Below are 21268 nucleotides of genomic sequence, written 5' to 3'. Positions count from 1 at the left end.
GCACCAATGAAACTCTGTATTTCACTATGATATAATGCAGTACTAGTCATTACATGGTAGATGGTACACTACAAAACTTACAATCAAAATTTTTAAGAGAATTTAAGAAATATAATTTAACAAAATATGTTCAATGAAACGTCCAATGGAGCCTCATTATTTAAAAACTTGTTCATTTTAGATCTTTGTAAAGTGTAAATACTTTTATTTTTCAAGTTGAAATTTGCCATATCATGCAATTAAATAAAATCAATGTATGGTTAATGTGAAATCTGACAATATTTCCCATCATTTAATTTTATTAGATTTACATTAATTAAAATGTAATTCACAAAAAATTTGTTAATGAAAATTTGTCACCAAAAATATTTCTTTTGCTTAGAAGTTATCTTTACAACCATTAATCACTATGATTTAAATTTTCTCGATACTTTAATCAGTAAACCAAACTAAATAAATACAGGCATAATCCTGAGAACACTTGAACACTTCTGAGAATATTTCCAACCCAAAGCAGAAAAAAAACTTCAGCATTACTGCTAAGATTGTAGTTTTAAAAAATTCCAATATTTGTCATTGTAAAAAAATTACAATAGAATTGTATGCACTTAAAAATTAAAAACTTTTAAGGAATTTTTCTCTCTAGGACTTGAACATGAATAATTTTATTTTTAAGTCAGTTCTTACTGCATATGTTTACAATTGAATAGTAATAGCTAACAAAACCACTTTAATTGAAACTTGAAACATTAATTTATTTCCATCATTGTACTCTATGCTTCATGTATAGTTATGTCCAGCAAACACATGTAAAACCCATGAGTGAAGAATATTAATATTTCCTGAATAGTAAACTCATTTCAGTGATGCTGGATAATCTTAAATTGGAGCTATATTCCACTCCTGATCTGAAATTTACTAAAATGAAATCTGAATAAAAAATACAACAATAAGAATAAATCTTAGAACATATAAATCTACAACAATGAATCTTAGAACATTTAGGATTACTTCATCTCGCAATACCAAATGGGCAACTGAATAATATTAAAGGTAGTCAAATCTATGCAGGCACGAATTTCAGATTTCACATTAACAAATAAGTACTCTTATTTATACCTTCCACTTCCCATTGTTAGGAATCATTGAACTACGTAACTTCTTTCATTATTTTAGACAGTTATGGATTATCTTGCTAGCCTGACAAAAAATTGAATAGTTGTTTATGGTAAACTAACTAAAAAAAAACCTACATTACAAACATTTTCTTAATACACAGCCCCTAACATTATTAGAAATAATGCCACACAATATATTCCAACCCTAAATGTTCTCTCTTTCAGATACAGTTTACTTCATTACAAACACACACTACCAATCAACTCGCTGTGCTTGCGAACAAAACTTGCTTCCAAGAAAAGTTTTTCTTTCCTCATTTCCTATCTCCTCACCCATACCCTTGCATTTCATTGTACTACTAACTGTAATTAAATATGTTAGTGTACTATATGTATATACCAAGCATAGCATATTAGTTATTTACTAGCCAAAGTACAATTTTTTAATTTTAGCTTTATCATTCAGGTCAATAATTAAGGTAATAAATGCAACCGACTTTTTCAAATTTGATAGGACAAATTCTGCATAGTCACAGCCAGCCCAAAAAAATTGTCACCAATGCTTCTTTTTTTTATAAGTTCATGTAAAAAATAACTAGAAATATAACTGAAATCGAATACAAATTGACAAGTTACAAGATCATTAAATCTTCACTGTGGATGTGGCCTAATACTCTCGTTTTTAGCCGCTAGTTAGCTGTCTATATTTACATGTGTAACTACTTAACATTGCCACAAGTAATGGGCAGATGTACAAAATGCAAAGGAAAAATGGTCAGGTAGGGCAGGGTGGCCAAAAAACAGACAGCAATTTTGGCAATTATTCCAGGATGGAAAAAAAAAAAAAAAAAACACATTTGTTTGTACATGATAACTGAGGCCAATTACAATCACACTTTTTATAACTTAGTTGCGCTAAATCATTGAGATTCCACGAGTGAAGGAGATCAACGGTGACAATAAAGCACCCTCAGGTAAGACTGTATTTTAGAATTCAGCTGACTGTAGCCCGTTAGATGAGCATCACAAACAATGACTATGATTTGTGGGGCACTCGTAACCTTTCTTTGACAACATAGTTCTTATGAATCAGCAAACTAGGGCTTAGTGTTAACCATGCTAAAATTTAACAGACACTGCAAATTTATAGTGCAGAAAACAAACAGAAATGTTGAGTCATGCTTACATCATGCATGGAGACAAGATTTTATGGTTTAATTTTCATGCCAATTTCATTTTTAAAACAGGAGATTTCTGTGATTTTTTTTAAATGAAATCTGTTCATTAAAAAAGATAGCTTATTACTGAACAAATCATTTTCCATGATACTAATTTCTCCAAAACAATGTCATTTTGACTGATACATAATGCACTGTTTCAATATAATGTTTGTAACAAGCATGTCTAACTTTTTGGAACAAATACTACCTATCTTAATGTAAAAATTATTAAGTAATAACATTTGCAAAATTATTAAATGTAAATGTTTTCATAACTTTTTTTTATTAAATTGTGATACAAACATCATGCTAAATAAATTACTTTCATTGAATTTAATATTTAAAAGATTAGGTATTTGTTGATTAGAGTTAAGTTTTAATTTAAAAGGCTGACTAGTTTCATGATTTTAATTGAAATTTGGTGCTTTGTGGTTTATTGACTTAAATTTCGGTGTATTGACATGCTTTTTGGTGTTATTTGGGTTTTACTGAAATTCATTATATAATCTTGTCCCTAATCATGCTTATATGTATGTAGATATAACAAGGTGTTCAGCAAAACAGACAAACCAAATTTGCAATTCCCTGACTATTCCCCTGACTTCTCTATTCCATTTATAATTTTACACTGACCAAAAAAATGTAATATTTCCATTCAAAACAACCAACATAAATTTCTTCACTACTTTGTATTACTAACATTTTCACAACATACTTAAGAACGTGTCAACATCATGACAAAACTATTGCAACAGTTACAAAAATAATGGAAACCAAGCACAAAGTAATGTTTCTTACATAACACTCTGAGGTACCATAAAGGGTTAGTATTCAGCCCCATATGCCCAAAAATACAACTCTGTTCAAAACAGAATTGAACATTCCATGGAGCCAAGGGAACCATAAGTTCCATTACTTTTAGAGGAATAAATATCTGTTTGGTTATATTCTGAATTGGTTATCCAAATATATTAAAACATTAAAACATAATTACTGTATCTACCTGCACAAGAGTCACCACTGCATATTGGTCGCATATTTAATTTTAGGCAAAAAAATTTAACAGTTTCACCATAATTGTCGCCGACGATAATTGGTCACACCATATATCTGTATCCAGTAGAATACAAGTGAAACCTTTATGGCGCGTGACTCAGCTTATTGCAACGTAAGAAACACGGCACTGATGTTGACTCTCCTCTGTCCATCTTTCCCCTCTTCGTTCTTTATGGCTCTCCCTTCCCCTCTTCACACTAACCAAAAATACAAAGGGAAAGAATACTATTTTTTATACCCATGTTTCCCTTCCTGTTTATTGTTCTTTTTTTTTTTGCCCGCGCCTTTCTCCAAGAGAGAAAAGAAGACATGCTATTTCCTTATCAAATTTTCAATTTTCTCTATCCTAATAAAAAAAAATCAGCATGTCCTTTAGAGCAGTTTTTTCAAGAATGAAACAATGTTTGTACACAGTTGCATCACAAAAACCTTTTGAGATAGAAATGTGATGTTTGTATACAGTGCCAGTTCACGGACATTTACAGAGACCCACACATGGGTAAATACATAAATTCTTTTCGAAAAAGTACACTATATATTTATAATAGCATTCTTCGATGTGCTCCTAATGTCCGTTTCTTATGTCGAGACTCTGAGCTCGGCTATCTTCGTGTTTTCCGCTCGTGTCCAAAGCCAGAACGCGGCCAGACTGGGGGAACCGAGCCTTCTCTCCGCTTCCCTCCCGCCAACAATGAGTATAAGCATATTATGAATTAATGTGTTGTTACATATGTGTTGTAAAACAGTGGCTTTGTAACAACTAATTTCAGCAAATTTTTTTTTTTTGATCCTCAATACACAAAATGGATTTCTGAAATGTTGAGAAAAAAATTAAGTTAACTCGTACCCTGGTTAGGTATAGGCCGCAGTTATACATTGCAAGGAAAATGTAAGCTGGTTTTGCTTCCTACAGCCATCCAAGCTGCGGAGGGGAAGTCAGGGAGAGAACATCGAAGAGGGGAAAGAAGGAAGCAGTGCGTGGTGGCAGGAAGGAGAAAGAGAGATGTCTCTTGCGACTGTGGTGTTGCATTGAAAAATATGCTATCTAAATATTTCTGTGGTAAGATATCTCAATTAATTTTAAGGGGAAGATCATTATAAAAATACCACATTTGCACATTCACCCTTAATGTCATTATCAATTATTAAGGAGGTTAATAGTTTAACACACAATGCACTTATGTACCTTACAATTCAAAAAACTTTAACCCTATTGAAAATTTTATACTCAAGATTTTGGTTCTCGGACTTTGAAAACACCCTTTGCCCTTGGTTCAATAACACTTGGCAACCAGCACTGGACCAAAGACTGAACCCAAAATACAATTTGCTTGTCACAGTTAATGGATCAGGATAATCTATACAGGATAAGCCTATCTGGTCATTTCATTTGAATTACCTGGCCAATATATATCCCTCACTATTCCCCGATTCTTCCAGAAATTAAAAATTTCCTGACAGTTCCCTGTTCCATTTTTCTTGATGCCAGACAGCCTAACAAAAGAAAACTAATTCAAATTACATGAACTTGTACCTTTACTGACAATTATCAGACACTGAATAACATCTAGATAAGTACACTATAAGTAGATGCATAATACTAATGAGCTGCCTCCCTATGAACTATGTAAAAAAGTTTGTACTTCGAAATAACTTTGGAAATATTTTACGGACATAGGTACCTTTTAGAAAGAAGAAACACACATGGAAGTTATGATACCATTTATGGTAATCATAAACAAATAAATATGGAAATACTGACAAATTCTTCAAAACTCCCAGTTTGGTGGATATATTTTGACAAAAATGAGGTACTCGCTTTCACAGCAAACATTCCAAAAAGTTCTCAGAATAATCAAATGAAAGTATGTATTTACTGGAAGAATAAATTTTAAACAAAAATAACCAATATTATCTAGTATTATTGTACAGTATGTATCTATTCGTATCATTCACTGATGATAGATTGATAGATAGCATGATGACATTTGACATACAGAAATAAAAAATATTAGTATGTACATAAATCACAATAAATGCATAAAAAATTAATATTAATATGTATGTACTTACAATTTGGTTACAATATTATTATTTAAGACACACACACACTGGCCAATAAAAATAATTATTTAAAAATTATTATTTGAACTGAACTAGTGCATGGTTACTGCACTACTTACTTGCATTCCTGATATCTGAAGATAATTTCAAATCTGACAGCTCTTGTGTCAAAATTTGAAGCCACAGCAATAAACAACCTGCAAAAAAGTTGCAATAAGCTTCTGAATAAGTATTTCATGCCAGCCATCATCCCTTGCTATAAGTTACCAGAAATTCCTTTTTCAACAAGAGGTTGAATTTTCACTTCTATGATATTTTTTTAATTTTAAAACATGTACTTAATGAAATAAAATCATAGCTCAATAAAAATTTTATCATTTTTCCCATCCAAAGTCACTGAAAATAGACCCTTCACATGTATTTTGCTTACAAACTTATGCATCACACTGCACTTATTCTTTTTTCTGGTGAATAACAGTGTTGTATTTTCTCTTCTGTAATATAAATTTGTTCCTAATAACACTAGTGACTAATGAAAATATTTAATGATGCGTGCTATTCACCACAATTGTCTACAGACATCAATTCCCTTGTCTCCCTCTCCTTCGCGGCCACGCCAAAACTGTGGCAAACAGCCCTATCATGCACTAGCACGACTCCACAAGCACCTGAGTGGATGCTGCATTCCAAGAGAACCCCATCCTTTCATCTGCCCCCCAACTACCTCCAAAGTACACAGGAATGTGGGCCGACCACGTCAGAGTAGCACGCAGTAGTCCATCACTTCAAGCAAATGCGACTTCCTCTACACAACATGCTCCGCCAATCTGTTACGCTCGCGCCTACGGTTACATTTCTACCCAGATAAGCTCTGGAAGAGGGCGTGGCATCCCACCAGGGCAGCAAGCCAGCTCTGCGACCCTGGTTACAATATCAGTGACGTAACTCATTTGTTCATTTCACATCACCCTTCACTAACTTCACAAAACACACTTTTTTGCTTGCTATCTAACATACCTATTGTTCCTTAACCCAGTAACAACAGTGTATGTTTCTCCACTTGCAACCACTGCACCGGCTTGCCAAAGATCTCCCTGTCGGTTTTCCTGTGCCCTTCAATCTGACTTTTCCTTTCAAGGTGTGCTCATGGTAACAATTGCAGTCATGGCAACAGACATTCCTGCTAACTGTGGAGATGCATGTCACATTTTTTAAAACAAAAATTCCGAACTAAGCTACATTGGTTTTGCCCCGAGATGAATACATATTCCAACATGCATGAGTGAAGGCCCACGTAAATATAAAGGAGATTGTGTTTATGTAATGAATTATAATCATTCCAAAAATAATTATATATTAAAACCACTGCAAACCAGTTATTTTCTGTTACCTATCCACCAACCGGCTCTGTCATCTATTGGGACTGGTCACAACCTGCTAGCCTCGTTTCTTCTTCTATCTGCCGAACCACCTGTACTTCAACTCACCTCCTACCTCCAACTCCAAGAACATACGAGACGTTGTTGCCCCCTGACACAGAACAGTTGTAGGCATCTCGTGCATACTGCTTTCTAGCCATGCATGGGTGCAAGTTCCTAAAAGTTTCATTGCTCTCAACCATCCATTTTCAGGACACGTGCCTTCCATCTGTTGTACAGACCCCTAACTGCATCCTGAAGCCTACTGCAAGACCGTCACAGGAAGTTTATTCATTCTTCCCATCCGTTAGACCTTTCGAGCAGCCAGATTCCGCTATTACAGAGCATCAAGTGGACAAATCTTTTTGATTAAAATACCTTACCTGTTTTAAGATGTTAGAGAAACACACTAGTATGAAAAAAAAATTACAAAAATATAGGTACTACATTTGGGTAAATAAGAAATTGTCAATTTTCATATGCATCCCAGGTTTTGAAAGTACTCTTTAAATTCCCTGATTTTGTTACATATCATAGTGGCACCGCAAAGCAATCCAACAGCCAAAGCAAACACTTCAAACAAAAGTAGGTGCATAAATCAAAGAAAACGTTTGTAAATTTTTTTGAGTTTAGTTCACTCATCTGGGTTTTTTTTAAGTTATACTGCTAGGTAACTGTTCCCCGTTACTTCACCTACACGGAAAAGCATAGCACCTAATATCTCGAAATGTTTTGGTTTTACTTAACTCTTTACGTGCATAATTTTTTAACTTATCTCGAATGCATGGAATTGTGGGATGCGACTTTTGTTGAATTGGTTATTTTCCCACACTGTACTACATCGATGGCTTAAAGCACAGTCATTGTATCTCCATTTTCAGAAACTTGTGAGAAACTGAAAAAGAAGATTTCATATTGTTATCCCAACTACCAGTTACAAATTGTACTATATCTATTATTTTTATTGAATTAGTAGATGTATATTGTACATGATGAACAAGTACCAGTGCTAACAAGTTACAACTTTAAATTTAATAAATTTTTATTGTATGAATTCTGTAGACATACAATGTCTGTGCTTCAGAAAAAATTGAAATATCGGACATACAACAGATGTGTACTTATTATCTCTTGTTAAGTTAATGACAGTAATAATACCACGCTAGTTTAATAAATTTTAAATATTCTATTAAAGAATTTATAATTTCAATTGAAAGGAATCAACAATATGATCATACACATTTTACCAAAAATAATTTCTCATTAAACTTTTTGTAATTTTTAAGATCAAAAGTCACACAAAAACACTCCACATTTTCTTCATCAAAATTTAAAACAATATTATTGTATATAATATAAATTATATATAACATATATATTATATACAATAATATTGTATATAATATATATTATATCAAGTTCTTTGAGTAGGTATTTAATTATAATATTCATTTAAGCAATCAACAACGTCATTCGCTTATTTTTAATCAAATGTCTTACTAAACTTTGTTCAAATATTCACCCAAAACACTAATATTATTTTCTTTAACATAGAATATTATAAAGTGGTTTATTTTTGTAGTTTTTATTCATTTGAAGAAATCAACAACAAAATCATTAACTTATTATCAAACACATTTCTTTTTAAACATATAGGCCTGCACAATTATTTGTAAGTATACGAAGTAAAACAAAATTGCTACATATTTTCTGCGACATAGCATCACAGACAATTGTTAAGTTCTTTGGGTCTTCCACTACTCTTCTTCACTATCCTCCTGGTATGGAACCAAGTCACGGACACCTTTCTTGCTGGGGATTCCTTCTATAAATGCTGCATAGTCACCAGGTATGACACCAGTTCTCAGCAAATGAATGAGATCTTTTTTCTTTGCAAATGAAACTGCTATCTTTTCTTGGTATTTTTGAGTAAGTTCAATAGTATTCCAAACAATAGGCTTCGATTTCTTGCTTGTCCTAGAAGTGTCAAGTGCCAAGAAATTGGGATCACTTAACTCATACTTGAAATAGATTATGGACGGCTGCTCTTTGACAAATCTTAACCATTTTATTTTCAGCCACCGAACTGGGCTACCATCAGTACTTATTTTGGTGTTCACCATGACTTTGCTGGCAAGTGCTTGCAAATCGTGAATGTCGTTGACAGTTAACAGTTTCACGATGTATGGACGGGGCTTCTTTCTTGCCATCTCAATCAAGAGACACCATTCACGAGGTGTGTACACTTGCCTGTGATGGCGAGCTCGTTCAATCGTAGCGTGCATCGAGTCTGCCTCAAGATACGAGTGTCCAGATTCCATGTATTTTACGTCAATAGTCTCAAGGTTTTCTAGCTTGTTGATGGCATACAGCATCATTGCAGCAATATACTGATTTCTGTTCTGGCCTCCTGCTGTGTCAGAGTACGTGACGATGTGGGTAATTGTGTCAGGCAACTGCTTTAAGTATAAAAGAATTGATGAACCAATTTCAGATGCACCTTTCATTCCAGTGGTCTCATCCCACAAATAGCAATATCCATTCTTGTCTGAATCATAAATTGTGAAATTATAAACATTCAACTTGCGTCTGTAATATATTTGAGAGTCTCCAGCAAATGGTATGGAAAGTACTGCCTGCAAATCAAATGTTATGGTAATTTGAGATTTTTCAAAAACTCCTTTTTTCATATCTTCTTCTTTCATTTTCATTGCTTCAGATTTTCTCCTGAAATGATTCTGAAATTCTTCTTCCAATTCTGTCTTGTCTGTGGCTTCATAATATCGTTTGCATTTGGTACAGCGATCTTTTTTTGGAGTGTATGTCGACAATGGTGGATCATAGGACCTGAATATAGCTCTGAAAACACTTTCACTCACTGGAATTATATTTTCTCTTGAACAGTACTCATTGCAGTACAATCGATAGAGTTCTGCGACATTTAATTCCGGAGAGAGATACAATTTTTTGGAATATTTTCTACAATAATGGGACTCCATTCTCGGAAAACTGTCAATGTGCTTCTTTACATGCCTGACCCTATCTTCTGAAGTTGCATTTGGAGCAGGCCTTCCAATACGACCATCTTTCCCTACATAGATGCCACTGCTGGAACGATGTTTCAGGGCCAAATCAATTATTTGAAAACTTATCTGAAGTACAGAACAGAAGAACTTCAAGCAAACTCTCGATTTCTCACCTGAAACACAGGGCATTGAATAGAACCGAGATTTATTCTTCACTCTACCACTGTCTGCTTTTCTTTTCCTGTGTCGTTTGACATTTTCTTCTTTGACTAAAGATGAAATGAAACCTTTTTGCCGCCCTGAATCACCAAGGTCCCAATATTCTTCAAATAGTGCTTTTTGCCGTTCTTGTGGTATTTGCTTTGCACACTGAAATCTACAGCTGCAATTAACTATGGGCTGAAAAACCTTCTCGTTTATTATTTTTCCTGTTCAACTTGTGTATGTTTTGCCACTCATACGTTGTTTTTTTCTTATATTTCTTTGCCATGAATCTGGATCAGCTTTTCTTTTTCTTTTAGGATGGATTTTATCCTTTTGCTGCGCCTCCTGCTTATCTGTATCTTCCTCCAAACCTTTGGCCAAATCTTCATTGTTGTGTATATTAGGTAGTTCATTGGATTCGTGTGAAGCATCTTGTGTAGTGTTAATTAGATTTTCCATATCGAAAGCTTCTGTATGTATTGAACTCTCTTGAGAAATATTTATGTTTCCATTGATATCGTCATTTGTTACTGGCACTAAATTCTGAATGTACAAATTTGTTTCTAAACTGGGAATACTTGTGTACTCATTATCTGACAAATTATGAAGTACCTGTTGTGAGAAATTATTGTCATCTTGAGTAACAATGTATTCTCCTCCTTCAATTACCTCACATTGCGAGACGTTAATGGCATTCAAGGTAAGTATTTCATCAGCATTTTCAGCAACATATGTTGAAGCTAGTAGATCGCAAGACACTACATTAGGCTGTACATTTTTTATGATCACAGTACTCTGTTCTTTGTTAGAAACACTGTTTACCAAACAGTCATCTACAGGCAGCAATGTAACATTTGCATCGTTTAATTTAAGTCTACTTCCCAGAGTCTCTAATGTGTCAGATTTTGAAGAAACTGCAACATCTGAATTTTGTGTACATTGATACACAGTTGACATACCTGTATCATAACACAAATTCTCACTTTGCATGGTGGCTGGAGAAACAATACCTTCCTCATCAATATTTTGATGTGAAGAAGTGTTTAAATCATTTTTCTGTGTCCCTTTGGCCACAACCATCAACACCATTTTCTTGGCACGATTCATAATGGATAAATAACACGTTAAAATAACATACCTAATGACTTACAGAGCACGCAATAATAAACTGTCAGTTGTCACTAAAAACCAACAGCATTTCCCTCTCATTTTACAATAAACAGATCAAAGATAACAGCAATCACATGTATCTTAAAATCTAGATTGTTGCACTCAGAGTGCACAGACATTGCAAGTCCGGACATGCAACATCAGTGCAAATGAATTCCGGGCAAGGAAGACTAGAGACAGGAATTTTGACAGCACAGATATTGTATGTCTGGATATACAATATCTGTGCTCTTGAGGTCAAAAAGACTGCTTTTTAAACTGGAGTATTGCCAGCACAAGTATTGCATGTCCATGCTATGGTGGACATACAATGTTTATGCCTATTGGAAAATGGCTCAGTGTTAAAATATAGCTCAAAAGGTTGACATACAACATGTGTGCATATAAATAATGATCAAGTATGGACATACGGTTTTTTTCCAGTTCCTTTTTTAATACTTTATTATTGTTTTAGACTTACAATATTTGTGCAGGAAGTAGCTATGAACTTGAACTTTCATATGAAAGCATAACCTCAATTTCCAAAAAAAGTGGACATACAATGACTGTGCTTTAAGCCATCGACATATCAGTGTTTGGATGGTGCTGCCACCTGTAAAATCAATACCTCGAATTACCCCCCCCCCCCCCCCCCCCCATAAATGCATAATTACATATTGCGTGTTTTTTTCAGTGTTATTCTTGCCAGCAACCACCAACAGATTTTTTCCACAATTTCTGGGTAAAAATTGTACATCCTTTCTCTGCAGCGAAAAGAGTCAGAAGGAGGCGGAGGTGACGGAACGACTCACCCGCTGCTAGACCTGCGTGGTGTCGCCCTGCTCCTGGGCAATGATCCAGCTGGCAGCGCGCGCCACGTCCCAGCCACAGGTGTCGAGAGCCTCGTTGCACGTCTCCAGGGTGACCACGGTGAGGGTGGCGGTGGTGTGCAGCAGGTGGTGCAGTCTCGCCACCTTGATGGCCTGGTGCACGTCCCAGTCACACGCGTTCAGGGCGGCCACGCAGCCCTCGCTCGACACCTGCAACCAGCATCCCCCACACCACAGACGTTACAGTGGGATGTCTCTGATTCCGCATTTTATGATGTTTTATGATGATTGATGATGATAATGGATGATAATGGATGATGATGGAGATATTTTGATTGTAATGTTTGATGATGATGATGATGATGATGATGATGATGATGATTAGAGTCCCGGAAATTTCGCGGATTCCTCTCGCCTCAGGATAGAATTCAAAGTTATAGGTGTGCTCGACCCATGTTTACTTTCCCATTGGTTGATTTCTTAGCGGGAACATTTTTATCCTTGTTATTTGGCACTACCTGGTTCGCTTACTTCTCTCCTAGCTGTACATCGTTGGCTCATGGTCGTAGAGGGGCGTGTCCGGATAACTGCGGTCCAATCATGAAAACAGTGCGACAGTGTGGAGGTTTGCATTCTAGCTTGCGACTAAATGAATGCACAAAAATTCCGTGGCTCTAATGATCAGATTCTTTCAAGTGGAGCTGGTGGCCTTGGCCATCAGTTGCATTACTGCGCTGCCAGCAGTTACAGTTCATTCAGCGTTTCGTCATTTATCATTTCAGCTCAGAATTTCAGGTATCCTAGCATGTTACATTTCACATTTCACTACTACATTTCCATAAAAAAAATTTTGAAGACCAATGCTTATCTGTGTTTTTTTTTATAGAGAAGCCTATCACAATTTGTTTTTAATACCAATATACTGTACATTAATTTTTCTTTGGTATTCCAGTTAAATCTATATTCATGTTCGATAATTTGGAAATATTGCTGATCCAGAATGACCGTGGTCCTGACACAGAAGCTGTAGTTATTCTGAACCATCAAATCGGTGAAAAAAAAATGTCATTGACACCAGACGAGTACGGATTTGGAAAATTCCTCTATTAAAAACATTAAAAGCACAGTCTGACTGAGTGAATAAATGAGTTTGGGTTTAACAACTCGTCACATTAAGGTAACTGGAAACAGATGGGGAATGAAACAGTAAGATGGAGTAGAGGTTGAATGCACTGTTCTGCAAAGGGGAATTCAACCTGCGCGGAAACACTCAACCCCCACTGTTCTCACTTGGACCGTTTGTTTGCATCCGTCAGTTATTTACTTAGTCTTACCAAATTCCTGTAGTAAAAATTATAATAATTGTCTCATGCAATGTTCTTCCATCGTTCAAAAGACTAGGTACCGTCATTATACTAAAGATAGTGTACATTGATCATGAACATGATACTTGAAATTAAAAAACCAAAAAGCTACACATTAAAAGCAATAAAACTGGTTATCTTATTTTTTGTGTTCTCTATGCACAGTTTTATCTACGAAAAGGTTTCAAGCTGTGCAGTGGAACAATTTTGGGACCAACACTGAAAAGGTTGTTTACCAACAGAACTGTCAAATGTGTGTGTCACGACAGATGCTGCTGATCCACTGTCAAGGGTATAATATTGTCACAGCACTTACTGCATCCCAGTTTCACTGCAGTGAGTACTTTGATATTTCACATCTAGGGTTTTAAAATATGTATACAGTGAAATACACTTTATATTTATGTAATGATTTTTATAAAAGCAAGAAATGTCTGTTGGACCAATTACCACTTGTAAACAACTGTACATGACATTGCTTACATCAGTTGTGATTTAAACAGTAGTGAGGGCAAAAAAAAATCAAGCACTGGTGCATGAAAGACAAGAAAACAATTACATATATTTATAACTAGTCTATGGAAACATCTATAACATGAAAGATGAAAGATAATTCAATGCAAAATTCTGGCCATTTTTACTTGTTTACTTAAACATCTTTGTTACTAGCCTAATAGCATCAACATGTTGTAATATGTATTGGCATCATGTACATAAACAACTTAAAATTATAGTTCTCCCTTATAGTGGCATTATTAGTTTTGGTTTCATATGAAAAAAATTCTTCTGGCGGATAAAAAAAAAAAAGAATGTACAAAATCCCTCAGACTTCTTGCTAAAACCATGAATTTTATTCTTTGCAGGATATAATTAATAAAAAGACAGAAACTGTCTAATTAATAAATCTGCTATTCTCTATTCTATCATACAAATTTCATAACAAATTTAATAGGTTAGGTGGTTTTAGTTAAAACTCCTTTTGAGGTCCCCCCACATACCGTGTTTAATCGCATAATCATTGCAACGTTATTTTAAGACATCAAAATTTGGAGAAAATAATTTCTTGCATAAACGTTGCATGATGTTTTTAGATGCCGAGTGCTTTGTGTAGGTAGTTTTCCAGTTTAAAACAATCTATTTTAAAGTTGAAATCTAATATTCATTGGGATATCACCTCTTAATTATTTAATTAACAGAACTACGAAGTTGTATGATGTGTAAATTTTCTTTTAAAGACGTTTTCAAACATTGTAACCTTTATCTTTTCATCTTCGTCGCCACTGTGTACCGCTTATAAAAATGTAGCCAGCGCTAGTTGGCATCATTCATGTTTGGTTATGTTGATTTCTGAATAGAGCGCCCGCACGTAGTCAAATGTCGATACAGATAGCTAACCGATTGCTTTCAACGGGCGCGCTCTGTCTAGTGCCGAGTTAACTACATTTGATAGCCCACGCTTTCTTGTGGTGTGTACTACGATGATAGTTATGCATTCCGTCTCACGTTCGCGTCACAGTTTTGGTTTTTCTATTTAAAGTTGAACAACATGTTTTTTGTTGCATGACTTATTAATATAAATTGTTTGGCTTGCATTTGTATACTCTACTTTTTAAATAATAGTACTTTCCATGCATAGGTATTGTTTTTACAAATAACTTTACCTAAAAAAAAATTCTTTTTTTGCATTAAAAATTGCACCCTTACTTTTTAAACTTTATTTTAGTATAAAATGTGAACGATTATGCAATAAAACACAATATATAGCCGGTCCCTACGTAAATTTTGTGTGCTGGTCCCCTGAAAAAGATGGATAAGTGTTGCAGCCTGAGAAAACCCACAGTTTACAGCCATGTCTGCCACCTTTTCCACTTGTGAAATATCCAGGTTTGAACCAATCAGAAGAAATCTAAGCCACAGAGCAGTGGTGGGAGGAAGTGATCTGACCGCTAAACCACCATACAGACCCTTTTCACCCCAAAGCTAAATAAGAGATGTGATAATCACTTCAGTCTTCCTACTTCCTCTCCCTTCCAGTGATAAGTTAATTGTTTTCTACCAACAACTTCTGAATTGAAAAATGAATGACGTCACTGATATTGTAACCAGGGTCGCTGAGCTGGCTTGCGGCCCTGGTGTTGGGTGACAGAACTGAGCCACCCGTCAGACTGATGCCAGCTGATCCCTGTTCTTTGTACATCAGAACACATGGGCTGTCACTTTCATTCATTTTATTTACCCATGAGGTGACACTTGTCCCATCATCTGCATGCCTCATTACATTCAAACTCAAGTTATATGCTCGCTCAATATTTTGCGTTTCTTGGTCACTAAATGTAGCTTGGATAATGATGTTCCATGAACTGAATCACGAACTTAATCTATGATAGTATCTGGGGGTAAACTGACAGCAAGTTTTGGTGCCAGTGCCTTGTGATCTTTTTTTCTGAATTCGCAAATGACCTGGTATGCACTGGTGACCAACTTGGGTGGAACAGAAATAAACTTTACAGTGTGTGTTCAATCAATCCTACTATTACATTATTAGAATGTACATATAATTTTATTGTCACTGGAAACACATGATTTACGCACGTACTAGTCAGGTAAACTGGGAAAAGCATCTCCCAAGGCCTGTAGTAATAGACTGGAGTGATTTCGGGAAACTGGAAAACCAAAATCAAGATTGATGTACCAGGATTCAAATCAGAATCCTCCCAAATATAAGTCCAACATTTTACCTTTGCGCCTAATCACTTGGTTTTTTTTTTTTTTATGAAATTTCCTAATAGAAAAATAAAATGTTGTTATCAAAATAAAACACTTTTCAATATTTAGCAATTTTAACAGGTTTAAAGGTAATTAAAACAAGAATGATCACCACAAAAACATTATTTGCACTGTAGTAGGGCAAAGATGACATGGTGAATTTAGATAAAACCGAAATAACACCGAAAAGAGTGTCAATAAACCATATAACACCAAAATTAAAGTTAATACATCATAAAGCATCAAAATGCAAACATTATCATGAAAAATATGAGCACTTCTAATCAAGACTAATTCAAATCACAAAAACGTAATACTTAATACAGTATACCCCCAATTATAAAGGGTAATAATTGCAAGAGGTCCACACATAACCAAAAATCACGGATAAAGCAATGTAAAAAAAAACTGTTAAAATTTTACTGATCCCGACTATCTAGACAAACACTGTAACAGACGCCCCTCGAAGTAACACCCTAATTCTTTCCAGGAAAACAGAGCGCTAACCAAAATCACGCTAGTCAAATACTTTTTTTTCCATAAGAGTTTACGTATGTTAATGAAAATACCGTATTGGCCCGAATATAAGGCGACCCCGAATATAAGGCGACCTGCAGTTTCAGGAGGCCAAACAAATGTAAAAATAATTTTGGCAGAAATTAATGTGAAAATTCATTAGACATACATTTGGTGTTGATAAATTCTTTTTGCATTTATGTATAACAAATAATTTATATTTATCACATTACTTATTTTAAAAAAAGTTTGAATTGCCTACACTAAAAGTCAAAAGAAAACAATTAGAAAATATTTACATTTTAAAGTATTACACTAGAAATTTTTTGTATGTTTATTCTAATGCAGCTGCATCATTGTCATCTTCAGAGCTGTTTATTTGTCTAGAGCTCGTTCCCCGCCGTTCCACCTATGTGTGATCGTTCATTTTTCACAGTTTACTGTATCTACGAATTTAAAATTTATACAATGGCTATTAATCACGCTTAAAAAACAGCATTTAACTTTCCGTTTCACTTAAGATACGTATTACTATTTAGTATTGTGTGTTAGATGTAACAATGCAAACACAGAATGCAGCTTGCCGGAACAAAACAAGTGGCTAGCTGCCATGGTGAAGCATACGGCCATGAATAACTTCGGTGACGTGATCGCGAATATTTGTCCATATTACTTTATGACAAGAGTGTCTCTGTCCTATGAATTTTAAAGAATAATCTATGATAATTATGTTGTTTGAAAGGTTTTTACATAAATAAAGAGTGGATTACTGTGAAATTATTAAAATAGCTTTTGAAGCAACGTACCAAATTCCTGTAAATATGGCGTTTTCGTGCGTGTTCGGCAATGTTCGTTTTACAACAAAGAAATATTGTGGAAAGACAGTTGGCAGACATTACATCCGAAATGTTCTTTGTAAACGTAAACAATCGTTCTGAAAATAGCTGTGATATTTTAGTACAAATATTTCCGTTAAAAATCTGAAAATAAATGACCGTAAATGTTGACACGCGATAGTACATAAAGTACAAATTGTGTAATAAAAGGTTGCCATTTTGAGATGCTTCAACATTCACATTTTTACTCAAGAACAAATATTTTAATTTTCAACTTTAAACAATTGTGAATTACTGCAATATTGGGTGGATTTATCGTTTTCCCTGTGTGAGGTAACGAAGTTTTAGTTAATATAAAAAATCGTGAACATTTTGTAACAATGTTTCTACTGTAGCTTTCAGTTTGGAACTAATGTTTGCAGTTCTGACGTCTTGGGTGCGAAAATAAGGCGACTTCCAATTTTCGCATCTCTCGTTTATGTAAAAATGGTCGCCTTATATTCGGACCAATACGGTAATTTGTTTTCCAATCAGGTTAAGTGTGCTTGTTGACAAACATTTTAATCACAATACTACTTCCATTAAAATCAATTTCAGTACTAATATACATATGTCTAAATACATTTTAAGTACATTTAAATAAATGTTGAGTAACATTTTGAGACTAAACAACATAAAAATTAATTCAAAAAATTCATAGACTGCATTGTTTACATAACAGGGCTTGGGCATAACATTCCAAACAGATTATAATAACTTTTTCTGAGTTAAAATTAATAATGTTAATAATATAGAAAATATATTTCAGTTTAAATAAGATTTAAAAAAAAAAGGATAAAGTTAATGTTTTCTATTATTAGAAAAATTATTTAACCAGTTAATGTAAATCCTTACTTTGTTGTTTAATAAATGTATTTCTGCCATAATTTGCCACTACCGCATCCTAATAGGGGCGAGGTAAACTAGCCCTGAAAGCTTCTGGATTTTCTCTCCAGAGCTGCTGCCAAGTGTTGATATAATGAATGGTGGAATGCGGAATATAAACATTGGCTTGGACGTCGTCAGAATTAAATACGCAATGAAGGAAGCGAATAGCTATTACGGAAAAAACAAAATTTTTTTTGTTGATTTGTTGCATTATTAAGTCATTGCAGTATTAATTAATTGCATTGTATTTAATGTTACATGAGTGTCGTTACCATTGTGCACGCATGGAAATAAAAAATTAAAAAGTCAAAAATTGTTTATGGTGAAATATGCCAAGGTTAACCCACAAACCAGACAACTCGCACTCAGATAATCGGGAGTTTACTGTATATTATATTCAATGAATGTAATGTATTCAGCATAAAGATTTTATAAATATGTTTGTATTAAGAAGATTTGAAAAATATATTTTACTCTTTTTTTATTGTATGTTATTAGTAACTACATGTTGGTATATTAAAATAAAAAAACTTTAAAGATTTATTTTTGTTATTCCGAGTCCATCATCTTAAAGTCAAAATTACAATGATTTGGTTAAATAAGTATCCTAAAACATTTATGTGGCATGTATGTTCAATAACAGAATCTATAAAAAAATAAAAACAATAACACCAAAATCTGTTTTAAAAACAAAATTGGCCTAAAAATAAAACCATAAAATCTTGTCTCTAACAATTAGCCAACATTATGATAAAACAAAATGACTCTCACCTCAGAGCCCAGAACCTTTCCCATGATGCGCACTTCATCGGAGTCGGTCCCGTGAGCCTTGCCCCTCGTGCGTTTCGCGTTCGGCGTGTCGCAGGCGAACTCCAGCAAGTCTTCGCAGGAGACATGGTCGCTGTGGCGAACCATCGACACCACAGGCGATGGCAGAGTTTCTTCCGTCCCCTGCTCGGGAATATCGTCCAAGGCTTCCAGCTGGCAGGCTATGTGCTGCTCGAAGCTGTCGTCAAGGCTAGAGAACAAATTCAACCTCTGAAAGGAAGCGTTCCAAAACGAAATTTGCATTTTGAAGAAAATTATAAATCTTTCTAACTGAAAATTATACCTCCTGTACATTAACGTCTCAAGTAAATTTATTAATTTACAAAGAATAAAAAATTTAATCTGCAGTTTTTAAAATGTTAATTAGCATAAATATCAAGGCAACAAATATTTACAGAAAACCAAATCGTTTATTACTTGTAAAATTAATAATTTACAATATAGCAACCCACGTTACTGCCCTCCTCAATTTCCAAATAAGTTTCTTAAAGATTTGTAATGGTTTTATAATCAGAAATTTAAATTAATAACAGCTGTTTATTCTATCGAGAAGTATTTATGCATCTGCAACCTGTTTTATGAACCTTTACATTATTTTACGTATGCAGGTATTTCCGATAATTTGTTTACTTTTGGGTGAAAAAGTCATTTCAAGGTATTTTTACTTAATTTTGCTTACTCATTTAAGTTTTTATGTGCTTTCATGTTTTTCTTCCTTATTATTTGCTGTGGTTCTTTGTATGAAAGCAGGATGATGCAACATCTCGTGACAAGTAAGTCAGGATAGAGAGTGTGAGAGTCATGAATTCTATAAGTGTGAGTAAGAGACACACAGTGCCTGTGCGTGGGAAAAGATAGTGATTTCAGTTGAGAGACTGTTGCTATAAGCCTGTGATAGGCTGATTTTTTGCTTTGTGTTTTTGTGATTGGTCAGAAATTGTCATTGAGCACCCTTGTTCCTCTTGGGGAAGACAGGCGGCCATGGTTGTCAGTCAGCATCTGTACAAGATACCGAGAAGTCGCAGGTCAGCAGTGGCTCAAACTTAACAAAGAAATATAGAGACATGTAGAAGCAGATAATTTCGCAGCTGTGGTCAGTGCTATACAGTCTATATATTACCTTTTTTCATCTTTAGGAACTTTATTTTATAAATTTTGGCCACAGCTGTCGGTGACAACCCACAACGATGACAAAGTAATTTATTTATTGTTGCAAGGATGGAGTTATTTGGCTTGTGCCATGAGTTGCAAGCAACAACTGGATTTACTTGTGGACGGTTTGTAATTTTCACTTTCGGTATCAACGAACAGTAAATTTATGTAGGAGCCAGTGAAGAAATTTTGTACGACTAGTCTGTATTTTCGTCATGTATATGTTTTTTGGTGATCATAAGATGGTGGCCACTGTGACTAGTGAATTTTTGTGAAGGATAAAAAAACATATAAATGAGTGTCAGACACACGTAATTTCAGTAATCAATCATCGACAGTACCATTTTTTTTTCTGGAACTTAAAACATTTTTTCAGCATTCCATCAAAATTTCTGTTTATCTTGTTACATTCCAGGTTGGACTGGCAAAACCACCCAAAATAGTAACAAATTACTGAAAACGTGATGTTTGTATGCGTGAACGTTTTAAGTTACATCGTTTAACCAAACTTAGTTAATGGAAAAGTTGGTTTTTTTTAAATAAAAGATTTTTTAAATTTCATTTGTTTATTACATTAAATAAAAATTCACAATTCACACACGTTACACAGTTAAGTCTTCTGATCCAAATTAGTTAATTGAAAAAGTTTTAATTTTTTTTTCAAAGAAAGAGTTCTTAAACTTGTCTAGTTACTTTATGACAAAACAATTTCACAATACATACCAATTACAGTTCCAGTTGATTAGCTACATGTCGTTTAATATTAAAAAAAAATGAAGTCCCTTAGTAAAGAT

General features: G+C 34.4%; 1 protein-coding gene across 6 annotated transcripts in view; it reads right to left on the bottom strand.

The window, feature by feature from the left end:
- Nucleotides 1–3649: 3649 nt before the first annotated feature.
- The window catches only part of LOC134531777 (activated Cdc42 kinase-like), an 81714-nt gene continuing 64095 nt past the window's right edge, over nucleotides 3650–21268 (bottom strand). For all 6 annotated transcript variants that reach the window (XM_063367681.1, XM_063367678.1, XM_063367679.1 and 3 more), the window contains 3 exons: nucleotides 19266–19512; nucleotides 12068–12295; nucleotides 3650–5655 (listed from right to left, as the gene is read on the bottom strand). In XM_063367681.1, coding sequence (XP_063223751.1) covers nucleotides 12074–12295; nucleotides 19266–19512 — 469 coding nt within the window. In that variant the 3' untranslated portion in view covers nucleotides 3650–5655; nucleotides 12068–12073. The remainder of the gene's footprint in view (nucleotides 5656–12067; nucleotides 12296–19265; nucleotides 19513–21268) is intronic.

Source organism: Bacillus rossius, chromosome 5, assembly GCF_032445375.1.
Source record: "Bacillus rossius redtenbacheri isolate Brsri chromosome 5, Brsri_v3, whole genome shotgun sequence".
Lineage (NCBI taxonomy): Eukaryota > Metazoa > Arthropoda > Insecta > Phasmatodea > Bacillidae > Bacillus > Bacillus rossius.
This window is presented reverse-complemented; position numbering and strand designations above follow the sequence as displayed.